Source organism: Camelus dromedarius, chromosome 16 (genome assembly GCF_036321535.1).
Source record: "Camelus dromedarius isolate mCamDro1 chromosome 16, mCamDro1.pat, whole genome shotgun sequence".
In the NCBI taxonomy this organism is placed as follows: Eukaryota; Metazoa; Chordata; class Mammalia; order Artiodactyla; family Camelidae; genus Camelus; species Camelus dromedarius.
Genome location: NC_087451.1, coordinates 18,526,184 through 18,549,920, shown reverse-complemented (window position 1 = coordinate 18,549,920; position 23,737 = coordinate 18,526,184). Strand labels below are relative to the sequence as shown.

General features: G+C 49.2%; 3 protein-coding genes across 10 annotated transcripts; 2 read left to right on the top strand and 1 right to left on the bottom strand.

The window, feature by feature from the left end:
* Positions 1-114: 114 nt before the first annotated feature.
* MED11 (mediator complex subunit 11) lies at positions 115-1,728 on the top strand. Its single transcript, XM_010994682.3, has 3 exons — positions 115-295; positions 498-628; positions 1,232-1,728. The coding sequence occupies exons 1-3, from the start codon at positions 211-213 to the stop codon at positions 1,367-1,369; spliced, it is 354 nt and encodes a 117-aa protein (XP_010992984.1). The 5' UTR covers positions 115-210; the 3' UTR covers positions 1,370-1,728.
* A 310-nt stretch (positions 1,729-2,038) lies between these two features.
* On the bottom strand, positions 2,039-5,522 carry CXCL16 (C-X-C motif chemokine ligand 16). The gene is made up of 5 exons (XM_010994681.3): positions 5,300-5,522; positions 4,817-4,955; positions 4,457-4,539; positions 2,860-3,288; positions 2,039-2,335 (listed from the first exon to the last, which is right to left on the bottom strand). Exons 1-5 carry the CDS (start codon positions 5,367-5,369, stop codon positions 2,289-2,291), a joined length of 768 nt encoding a protein of 255 aa, XP_010992983.3. The 5' UTR covers positions 5,370-5,522; the 3' UTR covers positions 2,039-2,288.
* A 3-nt stretch (positions 5,523-5,525) lies between these two features.
* Positions 5,526-11,960, top strand: LOC135323215 (zinc finger MYND domain-containing protein 15). Of its 8 annotated transcripts, XM_064495144.1 has the most exons (13): positions 5,532-7,068; positions 7,478-7,712; positions 7,798-7,953; positions 8,215-8,375; positions 8,888-9,040; positions 9,359-9,439; positions 9,585-9,701; positions 9,819-9,907; positions 9,995-10,093; positions 10,211-10,364; positions 10,448-10,506; positions 10,777-10,937; positions 11,298-11,960. In XM_064495144.1, the coding sequence occupies exons 1-13, from the start codon at positions 6,504-6,506 to the stop codon at positions 11,467-11,469; spliced, it is 2,202 nt and encodes a 733-aa protein (XP_064351214.1). In that variant the 5' UTR covers positions 5,532-6,503; the 3' UTR covers positions 11,470-11,960. The 8 variants fall into 8 exon arrangements, 7 of the variants coding, with proteins under 7 accessions (XP_064351210.1, XP_064351209.1, XP_064351212.1 ...); XM_064495140.1 differs by having other exon boundaries at positions 5,530-5,800; positions 6,469-7,068; positions 9,585-10,093; XM_064495139.1 differs by having other exon boundaries at positions 5,530-5,999; positions 6,469-7,068; positions 9,585-10,093.
* Positions 11,961-23,737: the final 11,777 nt, after the last annotated feature.

Here is a 23,737-nt window from a genome sequence, read left to right as displayed (position 1 = left end):
GCTTGGCGCAGACCTGGCCACGCGCAGGAGACTCTGGGAGTTGTAGTTTACCAGGAGAGCAGGGCTAGGCGAGGCCGCGCTGAGCATCCTGGGAAGTGTAGTGTTGGCCCATAGGCGCCTTCTGCGCGGGCGCAAACCGTCAGCCGCTTCCGGGCACCTTCCCGTCTCATTTCGCAAAAGGAGAAAATCCCGCGGATTGCCAGGGTGACAATGGCTACCTACAGCCTGGCGAACGAGCGACTACGCGCCTTGGAAGACATCGAGCGGGAAATCGGAGCCATTCTTCAGAATGCAGGTTCAGGATACTACTGGAGAGGGTGCGGGAGCGAGAGCGAGAGCAAGACCGACCGCGTGCACATGCGCCGACCGGAGACTGGGATCCGGGTTGGGAGGGATCCTAAGTGCACGCAGTGTGTGCAGGATTGGGAGGGGCTGGCCCTGTGGCGGGGCTACACTGGCAGTCACCGGATAGCCCCGCCCTCTCTCCACCCCGGTAGGTACAGTGATCTTGGAACTGTCCAAGGAAAAAACCAACGAGCGGCTCCTAGACCGACAGGCAGCGGCCTTCACCGCGTCGGTGCAGCACGTGGAGGCGGAGCTGTCGGCTCAGATCCGCTATCTCACTCAGGTGTGTGTGTGGTGGGACGTGCTACGCATCCACCTCAGCACTCTGCCTTAACCTTAGCTTTCAGAAGTCCTAGGCAGAGCTTTCACCAGCGGGCTGGATGATCCCTCCCTTCCAGGGCTGGTTTCTTCCCCTAAAAGGAAAGAATTAAAGGCGTCCCTGTGTATGTCACTGAGTCGCATCACATGAGCCACAGGATGGGGAAGTCCTGGGAGAGAACATGTAGACAATACCAAAGCCACAGGACTTTCCCTTAGAAACATGAGCTGACCTCAAGGGTCTGGCGCCCCAGATGACTGTCTCTTGAGAACAGGATTGAAAGGGCCCTGACGTCATTACAGCAGCAATCACCATTTACTAAACTTATACAATGCGCCAGACACCCTGTGTTATACAATCTTACAACAACTCTAGGTAGTAGTTACTGCCCCCACCCCCAACTTCACAGATGAGGTTAACAGAAGTTAAGTGCCGTAGTAGGTAATTCAGCTACCAGGTGGTGTAAGAAATTCAAACTCAAGGGAAACAAGACAGGAGACCTGATGCCTGGTTGGGGAAATGGGAAAGGGAAGGGGTTCTTCATTGATCAATCTAAATGTCCTGTAGGTTGCCACAGGGCAGCCCCATGAGGGTTCCAGCTACTCTTCCAGGAAGGACTGTCAGATGGCCCTGAAGCGCGTGGACTATGCTCGTCTCAAGCTTAGTGAGGTGGCCCGAACCTGTGAACAGATGCTGGAAAACTAGGCCAAGCAGGTGGAATGAGAGCTTGGAGGCAGACTACCACCTGCACCTGGGACAGAACCTGGAGAGCATGGGCTGCCCCCTACAGGCCCTGCTGGTCAGAGGCTAGAGGACAAGGGGCCAAAAGGTGGGAATGGAGAAGCTTAAAGACCAAGCCTGCCCACCGCTGCGCCCAGGCTCCTCCAGCAGGGTTCTCCTGCCGTGCACTTGACCAAGTGCTGAGGGGCTCAGATGGGAGGTGGAGACTCAGACACTCAACCCACTTCCTCATGACTTGGGCCAGTGAAGACACATTCTTCTCCACTGGAAAAGACAAAAGAAGAACTAAGGGTTTTAATAATAAAAAACAATAACACTAAAAACCAGGAGCTCAAACTCTCACTGGGGCATATGTGGGTGATGTAAGGGATTGAGGAAGTAAAACCAGGCTGTATGGCAGCTGCTGATGAGGAAGGGGTGGGAAAGTCCAGGCCCTCACTGTGGGGTCAGGGGAAGAAGCGGGAGAGGGCTGAGGTGGGGGAGGAACAGCTGGTGTGGTGTGAAGAGAGACTTGGGGTGGGGTGGGGTGCGGGGAGGGGCATTGTATGGCCGTCAACAGAGAAGCTGAAGCCAGGAATCATGGTAAAGGGACAAGGGCATGAGACCAATGTCTGCAGAAAGAAGAGTCAATCATTAGAAAAATAAGTTTTAGTAGTTAAAGATACCTACACACAGAATTTGCCCAAGATATCTTATATAAAAAGCAACTATACATTATAGCATAGAAAAAAAATGAACAGAGGGAAGCTCTAAGAGGGCAGTGGCTGGTTATTTGCGTATTACATTTTTAGAGAGTGACTACTATGTACCCGTAATTGTTCCAGTATATTAAATGCATTTGATGATAAATCATAATTGGCTCTCAAGAAGGTTACACTCTTACTCAAGCGTTGGGGTGTCCTGCCACAGGTACATAATGAAGCTGCAAATCTGGAAAAGATCAAGAAATTGAGAGATCAGCTTGAGACCATGGGAAGTTGGGTGAAGGGAGGGCAGGGCTCATACCTTGAACTGGGGAATCATTACAAAATGTTAACTATATGACCAGGTACACAGTAGGTGCTCAGTAAAGATCTGTGAATTGAATGAATGTCTCCTACTTTCCTCCTCAGCTTCATCTTCCACTACCCTGCTCTGGGCTCCAAGCACTGCCTGGCTTTGAAGGCCAAGCACTGGACTCTGAGCCCATGGTGGCTTCTCTCCCTCCCCAGGAGGAACAGCTGGTGTGGTGTGAAGAAAGACTTGGGACAGGGCAGGGGGCGGTTGGGGGGTGGTCAGGTGGCCATCAGACTCCTCCGTAGCCTGTCTGAGTCTTCCCCCTGGCTTATAGTCCATGGTGCAGACAACCTCAATATTTGTCTGCCTGAGAGCTACAGGTGGCGGGTGGCGGGGGGCATGATCCTGGCCAGAGAGGCTCTGGGTCCCTGGAGGAGGCATTCAGAGGCCCAGTTTACCTGGAAAGTGCTGTGGCGAGCGCTCCCGCCTCCTCTTGCACACCACATAAAGGAGGACTCCTGTCAGGACGAAAACGATGGCCAAGAGGGACAGCACCGGCACCATGGCTGACGTCCCAGCTGCAGGGCCCACATTTTCTTCCAGCTTGCTTCCCTGCTTCTGGTTCTCCCTGGCCTCAGGCTTAACCCCCAGACTGTGGCCCACAGAGGACATGGTGGTTTGGTTAGTGAGGATGAGCTTTTGGTCTGAGGACAGCAAGTCTGCTGGAAGGGTGGACGGCTGGGTAGACTGCAGGGTGTCTGGCAGGTACATCTGGGTAGGGGTGCTGGTGTCTGAAGGTGCCCTTTCCATGGGGTCAGGAACCTGGGTGCTGCGGGAAGGTAAATGCCTCTGGCGGGCCATACTGCTGGTGTAAGCAAGTCCACATTCTGAAAAGACAAGAAGGGATGGATCAGGGATATGAGGGGACAAGGTGAAGAAATAACTAGAGGGAAGGGTACTGGGTCAAGGAGAACATCAAGGGAATAGCTAAAGGCCAGGTAAGGGGGCAGGGGCAGAGGGCAGACTTGGGGAGAGGGAGGTGAGAAAATCACAGCATGGAAGCACTGGGGTGAGCATGCATTCTGAACTGAGAAGTCGGGAGAGCTAGACTGGAACCCCAGCTCTGCTACCAAGTAGCTGTGACCTCTCTGGGATTCATTTTCTCCAGCTGTAAAGTAGGAATCATTTTAATTCCAAGGTAGTTAGAAAGACTAAGTGAAATCTTGTAGGTCTTCACAGCCGAAAGGCACTATGAGTACCACCAATGCTACAGAAGACAACTTTAGCTGGGACCTGGAAGAACACTTTGTGTCTTCATGGTCGTGTATTTATTTTAGGAGAAAAATACAATCAACATATCAAATTTGGGACTTCACAGATGTCCTTGCTTGGGACAAATTGCCATGAAGTTTTTCAAAAGTGTCTATGTACACTTAAGATTTATTTGTTTCATTGTTTGCAAAATTTACCTCAAAAAGAAAAAAGGAACAATAAAAAGAACTCTCCTGATGAAATGTCTGGGGATAAAGTAGTGTCAAACCTGCAACTTACTTGGAAATGTACCAAAAATATAAAGATCGATGAGGAACAGAGTGATGCCTAGGCAGATAGGTGTGCAATAAAGCAGATATAGTTAAAATGCTATAAACTTGATATTGTAAAATATAAAACACATTTGCTTTATTAGGTATGTATGTAAAATATAAAAATCAAATGTTGTAGAATCTCAGTGGTGGGTATATGGATGTTCACTGTACAAATCTTTCAACTTTTGTGTATGTCTTTGAATTTCCATAATACAATATTGGCAAATAAAAATAGTGCCTTGATTTCAAGCGAAACATTAGGGAAATTACAGCACAGGTGATAGGATGAATTGGCAAAACTCATGAAAGTGGTGGTGAATGATTTCTGGTAAACAGGGACTAAAGTGAAAGTCCATCAGAAAAGGAATGTGAGGTATCACAGGGAAAAGGGCTGAAGCAAAGAAAATTGTAAGGTGGAGGAGGCTCAGCCCTGGAGCCAGAGCCTGGGGATGAGCGGGGAAGCTCTTACCTCTGCGATCAAAGCAGTGCATCAGTTCCTGGACCCACCGGTCACTGCTGCCCCCACACACACTTCCCAAGGGTAGCTGGAACCTGTGAGGAAGAACCTGGTCTCAGTAGCAGTTCCTTCTCCACACACACCACCCACTCCTTTCACAGGTCTTTCCTCATTCCAAAGCTGTGCAGTCACGGTCAAGATTCAGCACTTTCTGCTGGGGCTGGGAAATCCCAGGGAGGTAGGACAGGGAAATCAGGGCAAACCTACCCCCAAGAGGGGGCTAGAGGTCCTCCCAGAAGGAGTTCAAGTTTGACCACAGACGGTCCTCCAGGCACCCAGGGGCGCTGCCCTCCCAGGCTTGGGTGAGATTACCTGACATAGGAATTACACCACTGATAGGCTTTCAGGCGCTTTTGCAGTTGTCCCATGTATCGGCCGTTTGGAGGGGAGTGGGAAGAAAATCTTCTATTACAAGGACAACTTCCAACGATGCTGCCCTCGTTGCTATCAGCTGAGAAGGATCAAGGTAGTCAGAGCGGTTTCCCAGGTTTACGGGACCACACAAGGTGTTATTTGGCCTCCAACCCACAGCTCCACTGCAGCCACTCCCGTAGACCCCAGGGTACCATCCCCGAGCTCAACTTGAACATCACACTTGCAAATACGTCCAGAATCACACCTGGACTCAGGTGTTCCCTGGCCTGTCCCCACCCCCAGACAACTGGCTTTCTCCCGACCCCGGCTGCCTTGGGGACGCTGGCTCCCCATTTATTCAACTCAAATCCGCCACCCTAGGGCCTCCCATCCCCTTCCCCGGATTCAGGAATCTAGGCACGAGCCGGGCCCCAGACGAACCTTGCGGAGTCAGCCAAGCTATCAGGAGAGTCAGCAACAAGAGGGACCGGGCTTCCCAGACTAACAGCATCACGAGGCCGCCTCTCCCTCTCTGATTCCCAGACGGGCTCCGGAGCCTGACGTCCAGACCTTTTCTCAAGGGCTTTCGCTTCCTTCTCCCGCTGGGCCGGAGACTCCGGGGAGCGGGGGAGACCACGGCCGTCCGTCAGCGCCAGAGGCCCGGCAGAGGCGGGGCGCGAGGCGGCTGCGCCTCCCTGCCAGGGGTCCCACCGTCTCGAACGGACAGTGCGGTCAGTACTGTCGAAGCCGCGTGATCGCGGGCCTCCGGCGGCCAGGAAACTCCGGGAGGCGGAGCTCCTCCGTCTGCGCCCCCGCGCCCAGGCCCGAGCCTCGTCGAGGGGGCGGTCAGGAGCGTGGGAAAACGGAGAAGGAAAGCGAAAGACAGTCCCTTGGGCTTATCTAGCTCGGCGCGGGGATGCCAGCTCCCCCCGCCCTCCGCAGGTCAGTTGGCTGGACCTCCTCCCTGAGAGGCTCTCCCTTTCCTCGCCGGGGTCAGTCACACGGCCGGGGCGATCGCTGCAGGCAAGTCCGCGCGCCCCGCTGCGCAGACACTGGCCGGGGCCGCGCGGGACACGCGGGGGCGTGGCCACCCGGGAGCGGGCCGGGGTCTCGGGAGCCTGACGTCACGCCCCACCCCGAGGTATTTACCTTTGAAAGTGGTGGCGGCTACAGGTACCGGAGTAGAGGAGCGGCGGGGAGGGGCTCACCGCCAAGCCGATCCAAGCCCAAGGGATGCCCTGGCTCCTACACCCTTCTCCCACAGCCCACGGGACTCTTCCCTCCTCACCAAACCCTTTCCCATAGGGTTAGCTCTCCTCACCTCCATCCTCAGTTCAAACCCTACCTCTGACGGCTTGAGCCTCAAATTTGCAGCCTCAAATACCATCTCCTTTCTGACGACTCATCCTTAACCCTAATCACCCACTTTCAAGTCTGGCCCCCATTTCATCCCCAACTCCCATCCTCAGCCCTGAAAACTCCTTTCTCACTCCGAACACTCACCCATAGATTCCACCCTGAGGGACCCTCAAACACAGCCCGCCCCCATTTTGTGACCCAGCCCTAAACTCTCACCAGGATCTCTCCCTCACTATTTATCCCTTCCTCAGCCCAGTGTGGGCCCAGGCGCTGTGCCCCTGAGGACATGGAATTTGTGTCTGGATACCGGGATGAGTTCCTTGATTTCACCGCCCTCCTCTTTGGCTGGTACCGCAAGTTTGTGGCAGAGCGTGGGGCTGGGCGGACCAGCCTCGAGGGTCGCTGGCGACAGCTGGAGGCTCAGATCAGAAGGCTGCCCCAGGACCCTGCCCTCTGGGTGCTCCACGTCTTGCCCAACCGTAGTGTGGGCATCAGCCTGGGACAAGGGGCAGAGCCAGGCCCTGGACCTGGCCTGGGAGCTGCTCGGCTCCTGGGAGATGAGCTCCTACTCCACCTGCGAGATCTAAGCCCCTATGTCAGCTTTGTCAGCCTGGAGGAAGGAGAGGAAGGGGAGGAGGAGCGAGAGAATGGAGAGGAGGGTGTGGGCATGGAGAAGGCAGAAACAGAGGATGGGGAGCCAGCCCCCACCAGCAGGGAGTCTCCCCAGGAAGCAAGTCCTGGAGGGGAGCCAGAGGAGGCTGAGCAGGAGGCAGGAGGTGGCGAAGATGGCTGCCGAGAGGACAGGGCAGAGATGGAGCCGGGGCCTGAGAGGAGGAAGGGACGGACAAGTGGTAAGAACCCAGGGCTGGCCCTGCCCTGTGCCCTGCCCAACCCTCCTGCACCCCTCAGAATCCAGCTAGGAGTCACAAATGGGTGGCCCTCAGGCCAGTCTGGCCTGAAAAGGATTTTTTTCATTGATCCACAAGGCTGTTTTTTAATTTGAGCCAACCTTTAAACATTCAAAGAAACAAAAATTTCAGAAGTCTGCAGTTCTACCTTCGCAAGAAGATGTAAAGTTCCGACTGCAGGCCCACATTTCTACCTGGCAGCAGATGCTGGGCCTGCTTAGCAGCTGTCCCCTTCAGATGAGGCTTGTCCCCTTCACTCAGTTTCCTAGCCTCTTGCAGGCATTTGATTTGATGCCCCTGACCCCGACCATCTTTGCTGCCACCCACCCCCAACTTTTCCCTTCTTCCCCAGAGGCTGCACCCCTGCACCTTTCCTGCCTCCTACTGGTGACAGATAAACATGGCACCATCTTGGGCATTGATCTGCTAATGGATGGAGCCCAGGGGACTGCAGGCAGGGGCTCAGGGACAGAGAACCTGGCTCCCCGGGCCTATGCTCTCCTCTGCCACAGCATGGCCTGCCCCATGGGCTCTGGAGACCCCCGAAAGCCCCGACAGCTTACGGTGGGAGATGCCCAGCTGCATAAGTATGGAAACCTGGTAAAGGGTGGGGAGGCCTGGGGCCTGAAGTCCTGAGCCCCCCAGCCTGATGCTGTCTCCACCCCCACTCAGAGAGCTAGAGAATCTGGTCCCCAGACTGGGAGTGAAATTAGCCAAGACTCCAATGCGGACATGGGGTCCCCAGCCAGGCTTCACTTTTGCCTCCCTTCGGGCTCGAACCTGCCACGTTTGTCACAGACACAGCTTTGAAGTGAAGCTGACACCCTGGTGAGTAGCCTGCAGAGATGCAGTGGGAGGAAGAGCCCAAGTCAGGCAAACAGAGAGACAGCAGGCCGGTGCGGGACCTTGTGGACAGATAGGGTGAAGGACAGGGGAAAAAGATGAAAAAAGAAAACCAAACCAAGCTGTTATAGGCAGAGAGAGAACAAACAGACCAAGTGACGTACAGGCAGCTGTGGGACAGTGGCACAGCAGACAGGGGACCTACAGAGACGGACCCTGGATGTCCACCACCCACTGTGACCCCAGCCCCCAGTGTGGTGCTGTCTTGTACTGCGGAGAGGCTTGTCTCCAGACCGACTGGAAGCGGTGCCCAGATGATGTGAGTCACCAATTTTGGTGCCCAAGGCTTGCAGCCTTCATGGAGCGGGCCGGAGAACTGGCGACTCTGCCTTTTACCTACACCGCAGGTACCATAAGGAAGTCAGGATGGGGAGGGGGGAAGTGGGGCCAGATCCTTGGAACTGGGGCCCCAGGTGCCTGGGAACAGGGTCCTGGGGCTGGAGTCTAGATCCCTGGAATAATGGCTGGGTATTTGGGGCTGGGGGCTAGACCCCTGGGGCTGGAGACAGCATCTCTGGAGCTGAGGACTGAATGTGTAGGCCCCTGAGAGAGCTTAGAGGATTCGGGAGGAGGTATCAAATACTTGCTTCTCCATTCCACCACTAACTGGTGACCTTAAATCACTTTGCTTCTTAGAGACTCAGTTTCCTCATCTGTAAAATGGGCAGACTAACAAATGTTAAAACCCATGGAACTGTTACATGGCTTCTGTGGGCTATACTGTAAACACTCAGAACTGTCAGTTCTCTCCCTGACTGAAACCAGACTCAGACCCAGGGTCCTGGGGAGAGGCTGAGGAGAGCCAAAGTCTGGAATCCTGCCCACCGGGCCCTCAACCGCTCCCCTCATCCTTCTCCAGAGGTGACCAGTGAAACCTTTAACAAGGAGGCCTTCCTGGCCTCGCGGGGCCTCACTCGTGGCTACTGGATGCAGCTCAGCATGCTGATATCAGGCCCTGGCACCCCCAGGCACCCCCGGGGCAGCATGCCATCCCTCAGCCTTCTTCTCCGTGGTACATGGGGCCTCTCTCCAGGCATGGGCCCCTCAGACTAGAGGGAAGGATGGGAAAGCAAAAAGTTGTCCAGTCCTAGATGACCCCTCCACGTAGGCACCAAATCCCACCGCTAGCCCCAGGGCTGTTTCGGGCCTTTCCCTAACCCTCAGAGAAGTCACTCCTACCCACCCCATCCAGGAGCCCCATCGCGAGGCAGCCCCCTAGTCCTCTTGCTGCTGCCCCAGGCCCTCTCACAGGGAACAGAACTCCTTTAAAAGAAGAAGAGGCAGGTGTGGATCTCCCTGACACCAGGCTCGTCTTCTTTCATCCTCTCAGGAGATCCCTACCAGCTTCTCCAGGGGGACGGGCCTGCCCTGATGCCTCCTGTGCCCCCAGATCCACCCAGGGGCCTCTTTGGTGAGCTGGAAGGGCCCTGAGGGAGCTAGGGGTAGGGAAAGGGACTGCAGGGCCAGCAGTCTGGGTGGCTGAGAAGGGGGCTATTAGACTGGAGGGCTTGGGGTCCAGGCCTGGGGCCAGGTCCCCAGTAACCCACTCTTCCCAGGCTCATGGCAGGACTACTACACATGGCGGGGCCTCAGCTTCGACTCCCCCATGGCCGTGCTTCTCACCTACCCACTGACGGTGTACTATGTCATCACCCACCTGGTGCCCCAGTCCTGTAAGCAGAGCCGAGGCCCGGGGAGGAGTGCATGGAGCAGGGGGGACGGGGAGCTGGTAGGGAACAGCAGGTGGCGGGGAGGAGACCATATTCTGAAATGGCTAGCTTGTCACCCAGTCCCTGAGCTGAACATCCAGAACAAACAGTCACTGAAAATCCATGTAGTGGAGGCCGGGAAGGAGTTTGACCTTGTCATGGTGTTTTGGGTAAGTCTCTCCGGGCTTGAAGGTTGGGCCTTTGGGTGTGGAGATGGACGAAGGGTGGGACCCAGATCTGTCCTGTCTGTCCTTCAGGAGCTCCTGGTCTTGCTCCCCCACGTGGCCTTGGAGCTGCAGTTTGTGGGTGACGGCCTGCCCCCCGAGAGTGACCAGCAGCATTTTACCCTGCAGAGGGTAAGGGCTGAGGGGGGCCCTGCTCTTCAGCTCCCTGCCTCCCCTCCCCTGTCTCACCTGTCGCATCCTCCAGTACCCTAACTTCCAGTGGCTTCCCCACCCCACTTAACTCCCCAGGATGGCCCCGAAGTACCTGTCCGCTCTGGTTCTGGGGTATCAGCACGGCTCAACTCTGGGACTAAGGAGAAGGGGGGCCGCAGAGACCTGCACATCAAGGTGTCTGCACGGCCCTACCACCTGCTCCAGGGGCCCAAGCCTGACTTGGTTATTGGTAAGAGCCTGGGGCAGAAGTGTGGGGAGGGTGGGAGAGAGGCCACAGGATCCAGCTGCTCCCTGCTCTCCCTCTGCCCACAGGATATAACTCCGGCTTTGGTCTAAAGGACACTTGGCTGAGCTTGCTGCCCCGGTTACAGGTGGGGGACGGGACAAAGAGGATCTTCTCTCACCCCCTGCCCAGTCCCTCCTCCTTTTCTGAAAGTCTCTTCTTCCCCATTATCTGTTCCACAGACCTGGGTTGAGCCCACGGGTCCTCCTGCCCCTCTCTGTGGCTGCCTCGTGCCTCCCCGGCTCCCGGCCCTCCTGGGTCCTCAGTTTTCAACCGGGGTGGCGATCCTTGTTGCTCGGGATGTCCGTGGGGCTGGGAGCCTATACCGAGAGTGTCTGACGTCCCGCACCCACCCCAGTCCCTCCGAGTGCCGGCCTTCTTCACTGAGAGCAGCGAGTACGGCTGTGTGATGGATGACCAGACCATGGCGGTGGCCACAGGAGGGGGGACCAGCCCTCCACAGCCCAACCCTTTCCGCTCCCCCTTTCGCCTCAGAGCGGCCGACAACTGCATGCCCTGGTAAGGCCTTCTTACTCCCTGGCTGTGCATCCTAAAAGGCCCACCACCTCTACCGTCGTCTCTGCTGCTTGTCTCTGCTGTCCTGGGACCGTCCTGGCCCCAGCCCCACACCCCGCCTTCTCTGTCCGCACTCCTCACCACCCCTCTACAGGGTCTCCACGTCGTCCAAACACCCCTCTTAAGAGCCGGCTCACAAAATTTCTCCGACTCCTGGCCCACCCCTCAAAAGGTCCTGCTGTCCTATGATTGGCCGAGCCCTAACTCTAGCCCCACCCCCTAGAACTCGGAGCCCACAAGCCCCGCCCCTTGGGAAATCGCGGCCTCTTGGCCCCGCCCCTGACGGCGCCACGCCCCCCTCAGGTACTGCAACGCCTTCATCTTCCACCTGGTCTACAAGCCTCCGCAAGGGGGCGCGGCCCGCCCGGCGCCCGGGCCCGCGCCCCCCGCCCCGACTCCTGCGGCTCCTCCCGCCCCAGCCCGCAGGCGCCGAGGAGAAAAGAAACCGGGGCGGGGGTCCCGCAGGCGGAGCTGAGTCCGGAGAGGTAGCAGGCCGCCCCCTCTCCCAACACGTAACAGGCGAGGCCGAGGGGGAGGATGGTTGGCGGAACACAAAAAGGTAAATAAAATTACTTGTTTGAAACCACTGAGACAAACGGTCTTAATTGGGTCCTTCAACGGGGAGAGGAGAAAAGGATTTAGGGATAACATTTTCCTCCAGCTCTTTTTCAGCTCCTTGACGGCTGCCCCCTCTCTTTCTCGGGATTCCGACCCTCCTTGGTAATCCCACACTTCTTCTAACCTGTAAATTGATTTGTCAGGGACCCGACCGGAGGCAAGGCAAGACCAAGAAACAAAAAGTGGCTTCTCCCTTGGGGGCAGGGGAGGTATCCAGCTTCCTGGGAGCACACAGAAGCCTTGGCTTAGATTCAGTGAAAGAGCTCAGCCACTCAGGTGTCCAAGTTAGAAATCTCGTGGCCATCCTTGACTTCACCTTCTCCGTCCTTCACCTTCCAATAAAGAACCAACTCCAACTGACTGCTGGTCGCTCACATCCACCACTTTATGTCCAGTCCCACTGCAAACTCCACCATGTCTTGTCACCACATTTCAACAAGAATAGTGCTTCTAAAACACACATTCAAAACATTACTCCCTGCTTAAAACCCTTCAGTGACTTTCCCCTGATTTTAAAATCCCCTTGACTGTAGACCGGGCTTAATGACTCTTGTCACAAGGTATAGAAAGGGAAACAGTGGAGAAACCTGGCAGGTACCACGTGGACCAAGTGACTAAGGCTTCGAAGAAATAAGAAGTCATGTTGACCTCATGCTCCCTGACATGATGCAGTGAGATGGCCACATCACCTCTGTAGTATTTGTCCCCAAAGCCCATAGTCTCAGTCTAATCATGAGAATGTATCAGACACATTCAAATTATGGGACAGTCTACAAAACACCTAACTGCTATTCTTCAAAAGTATCAAAGTCACAGAAGGCAAAGGCCAGAAACAGATTGGAAGAGATTCAGGGTACATGACAACTAAATGTGATGGATTGGATCCCAGAACAGGGAAAACAACGAAAAAGGAAAAACTGGACAAATTTGATAAAGTTTGCAGTTTAGGTAATGGTATTATATCAATGCTAATTTCTAACTTTTGATAAACGTGCCATGTTATATAAGATGTAACACTAAAGGAAGATGGGTGAAGAGTATTTGGAAACACTACTATCTTTGCAACTCACCTATAAATCTAAAACTATTTCAAAGTAAAAAGTTAAAAATCAAGTTCAGACTCCTTAGTATGGCATATAAGGTGCCTCTCTTTCTGTCATCCTCTTTTATTATAAACATTTTATTATCTAAGTTTCCAAATATACACAAAAGCCCAGAAGATTTAGCATAATGAATCTCTATGTACCCATCAGTCAGCTTCAACAGTTACCAACATTTTCCCAATTTCATTATTACTCCCTGTGATAGTGTGATTTTATAAGACATATATTTGGTCTGCATCCCCCATTCCTGGCACAAGAGCTTCTATAAACTGAGTGATAGACGTGAGAGGGACAGCTTATTCATAATGAGCCCCTTTCAGCATTACCTGAGGTTATTTTAATAAGGTGACTCTAGGTGGGCTCTTACTTAACTTCAGGCTGGAGGCTGGATACTAGAGGAACCAACCATGTGATTAGAGGGCTGAAACATTCAGCCCCACTCCTTGGCCTCCAGGTAGAAGAAGAGGGGTGTGCTGGAGATTAAGTTAATCACCAAGCAACCTCCATAAAAATTCCTAAATGATGAGATTCAGAGAGCTTCGGGGTTGGTGAACACACTGAGGTACTCAGGGTAGCATACCTGGAGAGAGCGTGGACGCTCCAGGCCACCCCCAGCACACCTTGCCCTGTACATCCCTTCCATGTGGCAGCTCCGGAGTTGTGTCCTTTATAATAAACCAGTAATAATAAGTAAACTGTTTTCCTGAGTTCTGTGAGCCATTTTAGTAAATTATGGAACCTGAGAAGAAGGTCATGCGATAGCTCAATTTATACTCAGTTGGTCAGAGTTGCTCAGGACTTGCCATTAGTATCTGAAGTGGGGGCAGTCTTGTAGGATCAAGCCCTTAACCTGTAGGGCTTCTGCTCACTCCGGGTATTTAGTGTCAGAACTGATTGAATTGTAGGACACTCAGTTGGTGTCAGGATATTTGGAGAATTGGTTAGTGTTAAGGGGGAAATGAAACCCCATCTATTTGCTGATAGTAAAAATAGCTAATAATTGGTGTCAGAACTGAGATTTGCTAGACTGGCCCTGGCTCACAGAAATATGTGGTTGGGGAAGAGAAAGGATAAGAAAGTGGGAGATGAGGAAACTTTGATACCTGAGTGGCCACGTGGTCATCCACAGCATGGAAAGCAGCTGTGCTGCCGTTACTAAGGATAAAGGTCATCAGTGGATAGTTAGAGTTGGATTCAACTCCCAGGAAGGTGTTTCACTAGATGCATAAGGCAATGCAAACCAACGGGGCAAAAAGTGAAATATACAGCCCCATGATTCGCTCGGTTATTATCTGTAATGGTGCGAATGAAATTTTAAAAGAGTTCTGGTTTGGACGTTGATGCTAGACCAAGGTCAGATTTGGGTCAGTCTGAGTTTTGGCCACTAGCCTCAAAGCTATCCACAAAAAGTGAAAAATTACGCTAGAACAGAAAGTATCTCTAAGGCCTCTGTGGTCACCAAGGTTGTCAGTACAGGAGGAGGACAAAACCAAGAAACTACCGAAACCAGGAATCGAGTTGTGAAGGAGTTGCTTCATTTTGTGGATTGGTATCATCAGCTTGTTGAAGAACTTCTACTAAAATGGCTTGTGAGAGTGACTAATTTAGGGGCAATATCTGTGTTTGTAAATTCTGCGGGGCAGAAGAGCATATTTGGGTTGATACAGGGTCCACAGTTCCCTATTAAACAGTCACAGGTGGATGTCCATCACTCAGACACACAGTTTATTCCTGGGGAATAATCCTGAAGCTACACAGGGGCCCACCAAGAGTCACCTCATTAGCATCAACCCGGATGTAGTTGAAAGGAGCTTTTTATGAGTAACAAAAGACACTCCTCTCACCCCTGCCACTTAGGAAATTCCAAGGGTTTCACAAGCTTTTTAGCCAGGAATCTGGGACAAAGACCAAATATATATTTCTTATTATATCACAATATAACCCCCCCCCAGCTTTTTCCCAGAGCATTTTCAAGCACACCCCAGACATCAGTTATCTCACTCATATGTATCTATAAGTAATAAGGGCTTTAAAAAACGAACCACCATGCCAGTAGTATCATAACCAATAAAATGAACAATTGTTCTTTAATTTCATAATACCCACTTCATGTTCATGTCTTTTCAATTATCTCAAAGATGCTTTTTACAGGTGGCTTTTTCCAATTAAGAAATAAATAAGATCCACACATGGCTTTTGGTTGTCATACCTTTCTCTTAAGTCTCTTTTTTTCCATAACAGACCTCCTTCCCTTTTCTGTTTTTATTTTCAACCCACTGATTCAACGAGAAACTAAATCATTTGTCCTGTAGAATGTTCCTCATTCTGGCTGATTATTTTCCTCAGGGTGTTTTCTTTTTTAATATGTTCATCCATATTTAGTTCCTGTAAACTGGCAGTTAGAGCTAGATGGCAAGGCCCTTTTCATGTGGCTCCTTGCCAGCCTCCTCAAGCTGATCTCACACCACTTTCTGCCCCCCCTCTATCCTGGAGCCAGAGCTGGGAATGAAGACACCATACCCTCTCAGTGTGGAACTTCCCTGTTTGATTGCACAACTGAATCCTTATCAGCCTAAAGGTCATTTCCTTTGTTGGGGAGGACTTCCTTGATCCCAGATGAGGGTACACACCCCTGCTAAGACTTCCTAGTGCCCTGCATGCCCAGTACAGTCACAAAAGGGCAGCCTAGGTCCCTGATGGATTGAGGGGAAATAGAACTTTTCACCACTCTCTTGGCCCGAAAATAACCTCCCTCATTTCCTGCCCTCTCCTTCATAAAAGTATGAAAGCACATTGTGATCTCTGAGTGGTGGGATTACTCAGGGTTTGTTTATTTGTTTTATTTAGCTGTCCTGCTCATTTTTCTTCCAGGAACACACAGCACTTTTGTAATAAAAATGTTTAATTCACAAATTGTATTCTTTACTAATTCACTAACTAAATATTGATTGAATGCACACATGGCTTTGAGTTAGACTTGCAATGGGGAAGAGACAAGAGAGTGGTCCCTGCCAACATGAAGTTTACCATCTATTGCAGGGGTCAGTAAACTATAGCTTCTGGCCAAATCCAGCCCACCACCTGTTTTTGTGTGGCCTCAAGCCAAGAAATCAAAAGAGGAAATTCAAATAGCAGTATCCATAAATTTATATTGAAATAGACCTACAGCCATTTCTTTATGAATGGTCTATGGCTCCTTTCATGTGGCTACTGAAACAGCAGGGTCTGAGTGCTGTACTTGTGACAGAAACTATTTGGCCAACAAAGCCTAAAATATTGACTAATAGGCTCCTCATAGGTTTGCTAAAACAAAACAAAACAAAACAAAACAAAAACCAAACAACAGAAAATTAGCAACAAGAAACACATTTAAAAATCCCAACAATATGAAAATAAATATATATATGACTGAAGCACTGTGCTGTACACCAGAAATCGACACAAAATTGTAAACTGAGTATATTTCAAAAAAAAAAAACCAACAAAACTTCATAAAAATTAGTCAAGCTGTAAAAAAAAGAAAAGAAAAAAAAAAAGAAAAAGTTTTGCTGACTCCTGGTTCAAGACAAGATTTTCAAAATGCAGGTTTATGAGATTTTTGTGGGGGACATAAAATCAACTTAGTGGGCCTCAAACAACATTCTCTTTTTAATGAAATAAAATTAAAAAGATTAGGTGTGTCACATGTAGTAAGAGTAAATATTGTTTTGTGAAACGTTTGTTCCACTTATACACACAATACATGCTTCCATGTGTGTATGTGCTGCATCATGATACAAGATATATTTCCTACATACCATGGTCAAAACATCTGAAAGTCACTGGCTTGGAGGGAGGCCTAGAAGAAACAGGGAAGTAACAGGAAAATTACAGTACAGTATGACTGGGTGATGATGAAAGACTCTTGGAGACACAGAGGAGGCACATAAGACAGCCCTAGGATATCAGGGAAGGCTTCCTGGAAGAAATTATATCTCAGCCCTGAAGGACAAGTAGAGTTAGCTAGTTAAAGAAGAGATAAAAATAGTAATAGCCTGTGCAAAGGCCCTAAGGCAAAGGTAAGCAAGGCACTTGGGAGAAACTACATGATGTTCAATATGGTTGGAGCTTCGAATGAGATGGGACTTGCTAATCCCCATCACTTTCCATCACATTATTCTTTCATTTTCTTTGAGCACTTATCACAGTTATTTTATTATGTCATTCATTTATTTATGTTTATTACCCCTCCTCCTCCAACACACACTCACAAGTAAATCCCATGAAAGGGGAGACCTTGTCTGTCTGGTTATAACTGTGTCCTAGCACAGTGCTAGGATGTAACAGCCACTCAGTATTTACTACAGAAATTTTAGAAAGATATTCCTACTATGCTGGAGGGAAAATGGACTAAGAGAGGGTAAGACTTGAGACAGATCAGCCAGGAGTTTTTAGTTATAATACAGGCAGGAGCTGATGCTGCCTTGATATTGGAGAGAAACAAGTAAGTCCTAGGGCTAATGACGAAGTAGAAATAACAGGTGATGATCAATGAATTGGAGGCAAAGGGAAGGCCAAGCGGAGGTGAGGGAATAAAGGATGGCTCCTTGGTTCCTGGCCAGGGCAACTGGAGAGAAAGAAGTGGGAACACTGAAAGAGGAGGGGGTAGAGTTAGAGTGGTCGGAAGGGGTGGGAGTGGAAGGTATTGAATTCAGGGTGGGACTTGTTAAGTTTGAAATGCTTGTGGGACCTCCTGGTGGAGATTCTGGTAGGCAGTGGACAGGGGACTCATAGAACTAGGAGAGTGAATGAGGGGCCTAGAGAGGAGAGACCTTAAAAACAGAATCCTGGTGAACATAAGGATGATCAGAGAAAGAGGAGCCAGCCAGGAGAGGGAGAAGTGATGAGGGAAGCAAGAAAACTGGGTAGCAGAAACAAGAAAGGGTGGTCAGATTGAGTTGGGAAGCCCCATAGAAAAGACCAGCAGGACCCCCAAGCAGGGCCACTACTCTCCTGCCAGCACCATCAGGTTCCCTGGCCCAGCGGCTCTCTTTCACTTTTTGCCTCTGAAAAGGCTTACTTCTAGGAAAGTGGAACTTACCCCTAGAATTCTATTGGTCCATTTCCCTCAGTCCTGATTGGTCCATTCGTAGTACTTCATTTGCATAGGGCTCACTCCTAATTGGTTGTTTCTCTCACTCCTGATTGGTACAATTCCCTCACTCCTGATTAGTACATTTCCCTCATTCTTGATTGGTTATTTCTCTCCCTCCTGACTGGTCCATTTCTACAAAGCTTGTTCCTAATTAGTCAACTTTTGTTATACCTTATTTGCATATAATCTTGCAAAGTGTAAACTGGCAGCCTATAAAGCCTGTGTAAACCTACAGATGGGGTCCAGAGCTTGGAGTGTTAACTCCTTTGTGCCTGCTGGTGTAGTAAACCTGAGTTTTCCACCTCTGTGAGTGCTGCTTGGTCTCTCGCCTGGATCTAGGATCCTGTCACAACTGAGCTGTAACACGTTTTTCTGCAGCAAGATCAGGGTGAAGAAGGGTACCCAGTACTTCACAAAAAAGACATGAGAGTATTCAATTGCATGGGGGTGGCCAACTTGAGAGGATAGATAACTGAGAGAGAGGCAAACTGGACGCAACAATTGGGCAACTTACAAAATACAGAAAACACTAAAAAGAAAGTTCAAATGACCATCAATCCCAACAACCAGCTTTGACCATCAATCCCAACACCCAGCGATAACCACCATTGCCATTTTGGTGTGTTTACTGTCTCTTTCATTGGAAGGTACATAGTTTTACAAACTTTAATCATACTGTACATCATGCTAACTAGTTTGCATTTTTTCTTTTTTGGGGGGTGGGTAATTAGATTTGTTGGTTTATTATTTTTAAGAGAGGTACTGGGAATTGAACCCAGGACTTTGTGCATGCTAAGCACACACTCTAGCACTGAATTCTACTCTCCCCCTACTTTGCTTTTTTCCTTTATATGCTTTTTTTTTTAATTGAAGTATAGTTCATTTGCAGTGTTGTGTTAGTTTCTGGTGTACAGCATAGTGATTCCATTATACATACATATATTCTTTTTCATTATAGGTTATTACAAGATATTGAACATAGTTTCCTGTCCTCTATGATAGGACCTTGTTTATATATTTTATATATAGTAGTTTGTAAAGCTCGCTTTTTTAATAAAACAGTTACATAAAAAAGTTTAAAAATAAAAAGATAAAAAATATGTCAGGAACAGCTTTTCATGTCATTAGACAGTCTCTTCATGGATGGCTGTGTATTAGTCTACTCTGTGAATGTGACATGTCCCCGTGGGACATTTAGGCAGTTCCTAATTTTTCTCTATTATAAATGAAGGAGGAAGTAGAAGGTATCCAAGTTTGGGACCCAAGACTTCCTGGGCCTGCCTGTTGGTGGGGAGTTGATATGCCTGAGATACTTCGCATGGAGGTTCCAGCCAAGGAAGAGGGAAGGCAGATTGTCGGGACTTGGGTAGAAGCGTAGGACGAGGGAGGCAACATGGGTCTGTGTGGAATGCTAGTCCCAGCCCAGCCTGATGGACTCAGATCTGAGGCCTAGAAGAGAGGGACCACAGGCAGAGGCCAAAGGAGCCGCTGGAAAACCACGGGGCACGAAGCTCACAGCACCTAGAGCCCAGGAAGCAAAGTCACACATGGAAGGGGCTCCTCTCACTTCTCTGGGGACACAATGTCGCTTTGGGGGGCATTGAGAACCCCAAAGAACCCCAAAAATGGCACTGGCACATGGATGACTGGCAGGTTTAGCTGTCAGTTTCACACTGGGAGCATCACACAGGTGAGACAAGGACCAACAGGCTACAGGTTGTTACCAACAATGGCCCTCGTTGGTACCGACCAGCTAGTGAGCCCATGGGTTTTTTTAGTTGCCAAGTGTTTGGAGATTTTCCTGTTATCCTTCTGTCAGTGATTTCTAGTTTGAGTCCATCGTGGTCAGAAAACACACTCTATGGTTCCAATTCTTTTAAATTTGTTAGGGTTCATTTTATAGCCTAGGACAGGGTCTATCTTGACATATGTTACATGAGGGCTTGAAAAGAATATGTATTCTGCTGTTGTTGGGTGGAGTAATCGACCAGTCAGTATCAGCTACATCCTGTCGGTTGATGGTGTGTTGAATTCTTCTATATCCTTGCTAATTTTCTCTCTAGCTGCTCAATCAGTTGCGGAGAGATAGACCATGGGTGACCAATTTGGACAAAGCTGGTTCGAACCCAGGCAGATTCAGATCCAGAACCCTGGAGAAGCCCTTCTGAGATCGACGCTATATTGGCCTAGCATGAAAAACGCAGCAGCAAATACTGATATAGTGTTTACTCTGTGCCAGGCAGTATTCTAAGAACTTTATATCAATTTAATTCTCCCAACAAAACTGCACATTCTTATTATCATTATCCCCCATTTCACAGATGAGGAAATTGAGGCCCAGGGAGACTAAGCACCTTAACCAAGGTCAAGTAGGGTGGCCTGGAAACAAACCTAGGCAATCTGGCTCCAGAATATGCACTTCTAACCTCTATACACTACTGCTTCTTGGCAAACGACATCATTTCCTAGGACAGATAGAAAGGCTCATTATGAAAGCTGTTTTTCCCTTGATGATTGACCATGCAAAGAATCAGACACACCCAAATTTTCTTTAAGATACATGGAGGAATTTAAGGGGACCACAAAGACAGATCCACGATTTCCTAGTAAGATCACTATTCCGCATTCAGACAGCCTGAGTTTAAATCCAGGCCCCCCACTTACGACCTTCATGACCTTGAGCAAGTGACCCAACCTCAACGTGTCTGTTTCCCTTTAAAATGGGGATAGTAATAGGGTTCTCATGAGGATGAAGGAAATAAATGCACGTGCTCAGAAGACTCCTCAGCATAGTTAAGTATTCAGTAGATGCTGTATGTTGTTACCATTATTGCAAACTGCCTAAAAGATCAACCCCGAGACAGAGACTACAAACAACTACCTACGTTTCACAAAGTGACATTGTGCCATAAATCTCCTTTAACTGTAGGCATGTCGGAAGTCCACACTTGTCAGGGCACCCATTGTCACCTTGACTTATCCCCAGATGACTCTGTTCATCCCCTCTTGGGTTCAGTCTCCTACCTCTTCCCTTTCTTGCCCCAGATCCTTTTGTTGGACCCTCTGGGACTTAAGATCAACAAGATCCCCCAAATAATCAACCTCTTCTCTTAGTTTTCCCTTTGCCTTTTTGGGCTTATTAACATAGCTCTCCTCCGAAGCCACTCTTCTCTGGCAACCCTTTGAAGGGGTAGTTGTTTGTTTGTTTTCCCACATTCCACAGACGCTGAGGTGAGGCAGTTGTCTTTCTTACCCACTGTTTTTGCTTCCAAAAAATTTCTCCTCCCTTCAAAACGCCAGCCCCTTTGAAGTACGTGCCAACAGACCATGCCCGTCCTTGTTGCAGTCATCTTCCAGCATCTACCGGCATCATCAAGGGCTTAAGTATTTGGCTTATGTTTATGTCTCCATCATTAAGCATTGTCTTCGTCTGTGTAACTCAGACATCCACCCAGACAATCCACCCAACACCCCCACCTCTTGGTTCCTTGTACTCTTCTCTTCCATCCCACCTCAGCCACACCCTCCAAACGCCAAACCCTCGAGCCCTGTCATTGTCAGTAACTGTACCACTTCCAATCTTCTGATTCCCCAGCATCAATCCTTCAAACTTTTGGGTTCTTTAGCCCTTTGACCTCTCCACATTTTCACTGTCCATCACACTTTTCATGTCTTCACATTCCCACATCATCCAGTTTAGATCCAATTGTCCATGGCTATAATGATTCCTTTGCATACACTCTCAATTCTCTTGTCCTTCTCCTGCCATCTTACTTGCAAAACTGCAAGAAGAGTCAAACCAAACTCCACCAACAGTGAGACTTTCCCTGAGCTACTGAGCATGGCTGGGGATAAACAACTGTGCTGATAAATCTCCCCTTGAATGTGTAATGATAGATCACAAGTAGGCTCTTGGTATCCCCAACAGTCCTATGGTTTCCCTGCTCAATACGCTCTTCTGCCCTCTGAAATACCCTCTCTTGCCTCAGATGGCAACACTGCAACCCCCATCCTTAGCTCGTGATCTTAATTCTTATTTTACAGAGAAAAGAGAAGCAATCAGAAAAGAACTTCCTCATCTTTCCACCAGTGCTTCTTACAATGTCTATTACCCACAATTTCCTCTTTCTGTTTGTTTCTTGGTCTTTCTTGTTAAATGCATTCCTCAAATGTCTGGTTATACTTTCCTCTTATTCACATCCCAACCATTCTGATGAAAGGATACTTATGGAGATAAAGCACAACCAAATGGTCAGTACTCACCCTCTTAGTGGCATTTAACAGAGTTGTTAGATGCACCCCCTCCTTGAAGCACTGTGTTGGCTTCCAGGACTTCACACTCTCCTGGTTTTCCTCCCAGCTTGCTAGGGGGTCCTTTTACTGGCTCCTGCTCCTCTTGCGTGTCTCTCCCTGCTTTACTCTCTTTTCTCTGAGTACACTCCCTCTCCCACCCCTGCCCCCCAACATCTGTCTTCCCCATGCTTCCTTGTGTTTATAAATGGCCCCACTTATTCGATCACTGGGTCCAAATCTTAGAGTTCCTCCATGCACGCAACCCCTCAGCAGATCCCAATGGCTTTACGTTCAAACTCTACCCCAAATCTGATCACTCTTCCCCACCTCTGCCTTTACCCCACAGTTCAAGCCATCACTATCCTTCACCTGGGCTACTACAGTAAGCTCTTCACTCATCTCCTGACTTCCGGTCTTGCCTTCCTTCAATCCATTCTCCTGTAACAAAGGGTAACAGTAAAACCTGTACCAGATCACATCAATCCCTGCTCCAGACTCTCCGGGGGGCTGCCCCATCACACCTACGACAGCCCTCAATCTCTTAACAGTGACCAAGTGGGCTAGAGCCCCACCTCCCCTCTACAGCTCTTCCCCACTTCCCGAGCTCCAACCACTCTGCTGTTCTTTGCTGAGCCTATAGTATATTAAGTTTTCTTCCTTAGGGCCTTTGCACTTGCCATTGCCATCACTGGATCACTCTTCCTCCCAAATCTCACTTCCTTGTTGAAGGTCACTGCCTCGGAGAGACCTTCCCTGACCTCCCTAACTACACTAGCCCTCCAGACAGTATGAATGTTCCTTAAAAAACTAAAAATAGACTTACCATCTGATCCAGCAGTCCCACTCCTGGGCAAAAAAACACATTCACATGTTCATAGTAGCACTATTTACAATAGCCAAGAATAGCCAAGACATGGAAACAACCTCAATGTCCATCAACAGATGACTGGATAAAGAATATGTGTGTATATAGAAAATGGAATATTACTCAGTCATAAAAAGAATGAAATAATGCCACTTGCAGCAACATGGATGGACCCAGAGATTATCACATTGAGTGAAGTAAGTCTGACAGAGAAAGACAAATATCATATAATATCACTTATATGTGTAATCTGAAAAAAAAAGATACAAATTCTATTTACAAACCAAAAACAGACTCACAGACATAGAAAAAAAAAACTGTGGTTACCAAGGGGGAAAGGGTGAGGAGGTGTTTAGGGGATTAGGGGTTGAGGATTAACAGATACACACTACTATATATAAAACAGGCAAACAACAAGGACCCACTGTATTGCACAGGGAACCATATTCAATTTCTTGTAACAAAATATAATGGAAGAGAATCTGAAAAGAAAATATATATGTGTATATATATATATAACTGAATCACTTTGTTGTAAGCCTGAAACTAACACTGTAAATCAACTACACTTCAATAAAAATTTTTTTAAAATAAAATAAATAAAATCAATATTTAAATAGCTCTCCATACTTGTCCATCTATCTCCTTATCTTGTTTTCTTTTTCTTCATAGCACTTACTGCTCCCTAAAGTTGTATATGTGTGGTTTACTTGTTTGTTGTCTGCCTCTC

What these genes read in the sequence shown, in the direction of transcription:
- MED11 (XM_010994682.3), top strand. Translation starts at nt 211, where the DNA reads ATGGCTACCTACAGCCTGGCGAACGAGCGACTACGCGCCTTGGAAGAC. An exon ending in AGCCATTCTTCAGAATGCAG is followed by an intron (nt 296 to 497) that starts GTTCAGGATACT and finishes CCACCCCGGTAG; the next exon opens with GTACAGTGATCTTGGAACTG. An exon ending in AGATCCGCTATCTCACTCAG is followed by an intron (nt 629 to 1,231) that starts GTGTGTGTGTGG and finishes AATGTCCTGTAG; the next exon opens with GTTGCCACAGGGCAGCCCCA.
- CXCL16 (XM_010994681.3), bottom strand. Translation starts at nt 5,369, where the DNA reads ATGCTGTTAGTCTGGGAAGCCCGGTCCCTCTTGTTGCTGACTCTCCTG. An exon ending in GCACTGCTTTGATCGCAGAG is followed by an intron (nt 3,289 to 4,456) that starts GTAAGAGCTTCC and finishes TTGTCTTTTCAG; the next exon opens with AATGTGGACTTGCTTACACC. An exon ending in CTCGCCACAGCACTTTCCAG is followed by an intron (nt 2,336 to 2,859) that starts GTAAACTGGGCC and finishes GATCTTTTCCAG; the next exon opens with ATTTGCAGCTTCATTATGTA.
- LOC135323215 (XM_064495140.1), top strand. Translation starts at nt 6,504, where the DNA reads ATGGAATTTGTGTCTGGATACCGGGATGAGTTCCTTGATTTCACCGCC. An exon ending in GAGGAAGGGACGGACAAGTG is followed by an intron (nt 7,069 to 7,477) that starts GTAAGAACCCAG and finishes CTTCTTCCCCAG; the next exon opens with AGGCTGCACCCCTGCACCTT. An exon ending in GCCTTTTACCTACACCGCAG is followed by an intron (nt 8,376 to 8,887) that starts GTACCATAAGGA and finishes ATCCTTCTCCAG; the next exon opens with AGGTGACCAGTGAAACCTTT.